We start from the raw sequence: 2462 nt of genomic DNA on the forward strand, positions 1-2462 counted from the left end.
GCCTCGCCCTGCCCACCTGAGCCCCGGTGATGGGGCAGCAGCAGGACAGACCCCGCAGAAGACAGCCCAAAGTCAGGACAGCAGGTCCCACCTTCGTCTCTCGAGCAGTAGATGGAGTTCACGGCCATCTCCAGGGCTGGCGCCTCCCCGCTGCCCTCTCTGCCACGCCGGGCCGCCACACCAGCATCGCTGGGGTGGTTTCCCTGACAAGGGAGAGCAGGTCAGCCTCCTCTCCCCACATCAGCCCCTGGGTCCCCTTGCAGCCGCCGCCCCAGCCCTGCATTGCCTGGACCCCACCGCCTCCCCGAGGGGCCTCCCCCAGCCCCACACGGCTTGGCCACCCTGCCGCCACACCAAGCCCATCCCCCAGGGCCCACCCCCGCGAGCCGACACGAACATGGATGAACAGGGCCAGGCAGCGCAGGGGGGGCTTCCCTGGAGCTCCTGCTACGACCCTGGGCCCCAGCTGGGCTATGCATTGCACAGGGTGCAGTTACTCCTGGCAGCCCCCTCCTCTGGACCCTGCCCGCGGTGCAGTACAAGCCAGTGCTGAGGCACGGCCTCTGGCAGGGCAGCACCCGGGGGGCCACTGTGCCCACTCCACTGCTGCTCGTCTGACCACTACGGCGTGCCCACGCAGGTGCCCTGGTGCCGGGGCAGAAAACAGCTCTGCTTCCTCACTGATGTGCTCGGTGCAGGCAACACTGGCACCCAAAGCATCTCACGGGCCTGGGCACACTCTCCCAGTGGTACGAGCAAGGGAAGGAGCTGATGAGACAAGCCAGTAACGCGAGGGTCTGCGTCCTGCTTCTGCACAGGCGTGCAGGCAGTGCCAGTATCAGTGCACAGCCCGCAGAAGGGAAGCGCGCACTTCTATTTTAGCGCATGCAGAACTGAAAGCGCAATGCACACACTCTGTCAGCGATGGAGACCCAGCAGCAGGGTCCCCTGGGGGCCTGCGTGGGGGATGCACCCTCAGCGCTAGCACCAAATAGCCAAGATCCTCCTCCAGGGAAGCGCCACGCAAATCCAGGGCTCGCAGACACCCTGCAAGGGCTGCGTCAGCTGCATGTTACATGAGGGTCTGTATTTGCACAGGAGCCGGAAGCTCCTGTGCAAATACAGAACCTCATGTAACATGCAGCTGACGTTTCTCAGGGTCACGTGGAATGGGGTTGCAGCAGAATATACGGCTTGTAGAAGGCAAGCAGTCACAGTTTCAGTTTCAAACCCAGCCACATGAGCTTCTTAACAAGAGGCAAGGCCCAAAAAGACCATTAGGCTCTTTTGCTTGGCTCCTAAATGGATTTGTTGCTGAAACCCAGAAGCTACTGCTCAGTCTAATGCAGCAGGGCTCCAGCCTGGGATCGGGAAGTCAAGGGCCAGCCAATCTGCCAGAGCCCTCTAGGGCTCTGTTTGACTGCACTTTCCTTCATCGTCAAAAGAAAAAGAAATTCTCTTCTGCACTCCGAACGATCTCTGGCCCCAGTTCCCAAACTACTGGACCCTGCTTACCCTCTGGGCAGCAACAAACAACATGACACAAAATCATGCTCTCCATGCAGATGACCAGAAATCACAATGAAGGATCTTCAGCTTTTTGCAGAGAGGCCATGTGCAGCTCCTGTGCCTCTTACTCCAGGCCAGGCCCTTCTAGAACACATGCCATCCTTGCAGTCTTTTGCTCACCGCTTCCTAAACTGTCAGCTTGCTTCCAGACCTCAAGCACACAACTGACAGCTACCATGTGAAGGAAGGTATGAGCACACCCCTGCTCCAAGCAGATGTTCCCCCATCTTCCCACTGCAAAGGCGCGTGGCTGTGTCCCTAGCTCAGCCCCACAAACCACTTCCAGGACAAAGGCTGCAAACAAACAGACAAGGGCACGGGCATGGAGTAATTTCCACTACCATGCCAGTGCCTCTCGGCCTGGTCTGCAGGGTGCTTGCTGCACAGACACGTTTGGCTTGACAGCAGACTGCAGGGACAAAAAAAGGCTTAAGGTAAACCACATTCAGCAAACAGCCGGGTCCTTGTGGGAAGACCCTGGGATCACCAGCTGTGCAGCCAGCCATCCTGCGAGGCAGCCCTGCCCAGCACTCAAAGCCTGGAATCCACTAGAGCACAATCCAGGGCTATGCAAACACCTCTCAGGAGGCAGAGCGGGGGACCCACGGGGCAGGGCAGGCGTGGGCTGCTCTCGCAGAGCAGTGTGGGCGACTGTGCTCCTAGGCCACCCGCTGCCCAAACTGCCTTCGCAGGGAGGCATCGCGCTGGCGACCACCGGCTCCGGAGGAGGCTGCAGAGCTGCTACAGGGGCTCAGCCAGAGTACGGGGAGCCGGAGGGCTGTGCCGCAGGCCCAGGACTGACGGGGGGTTCCCAGCAGCAGGCAGGAGCAAGCCCCATAGCTGGTCAAGGGGGTGCAGTGGCCCTGCAGCTGCTGGCACTGCCACCCAGGAGC

At 60.6% G+C, this 2462-nt stretch overlaps 1 protein-coding gene across 1 annotated transcript in view; it reads right to left on the reverse strand.

The window, feature by feature from the left end:
- Positions 1-128, reverse strand: part of DOK1 (docking protein 1, 62kDa (downstream of tyrosine kinase 1)) — a 3630-nt gene extending 3502 nt beyond the window's left edge. The window contains 1 exon segment of the mRNA XM_010290971.1: positions 92-128. Within this exon segment, the coding sequence (XP_010289273.1) occupies positions 92-128 (37 nt within the window).
- Positions 129-2462: the final 2334 nt, after the last annotated feature.

The sequence above is a fragment of the Phaethon lepturus genome, unplaced genomic scaffold, assembly GCF_000687285.1.
Source record: "Phaethon lepturus isolate BGI_N335 unplaced genomic scaffold, ASM68728v1 scaffold27727, whole genome shotgun sequence".
In the NCBI taxonomy this organism is placed as follows: Eukaryota; Metazoa; Chordata; class Aves; order Phaethontiformes; family Phaethontidae; genus Phaethon; species Phaethon lepturus.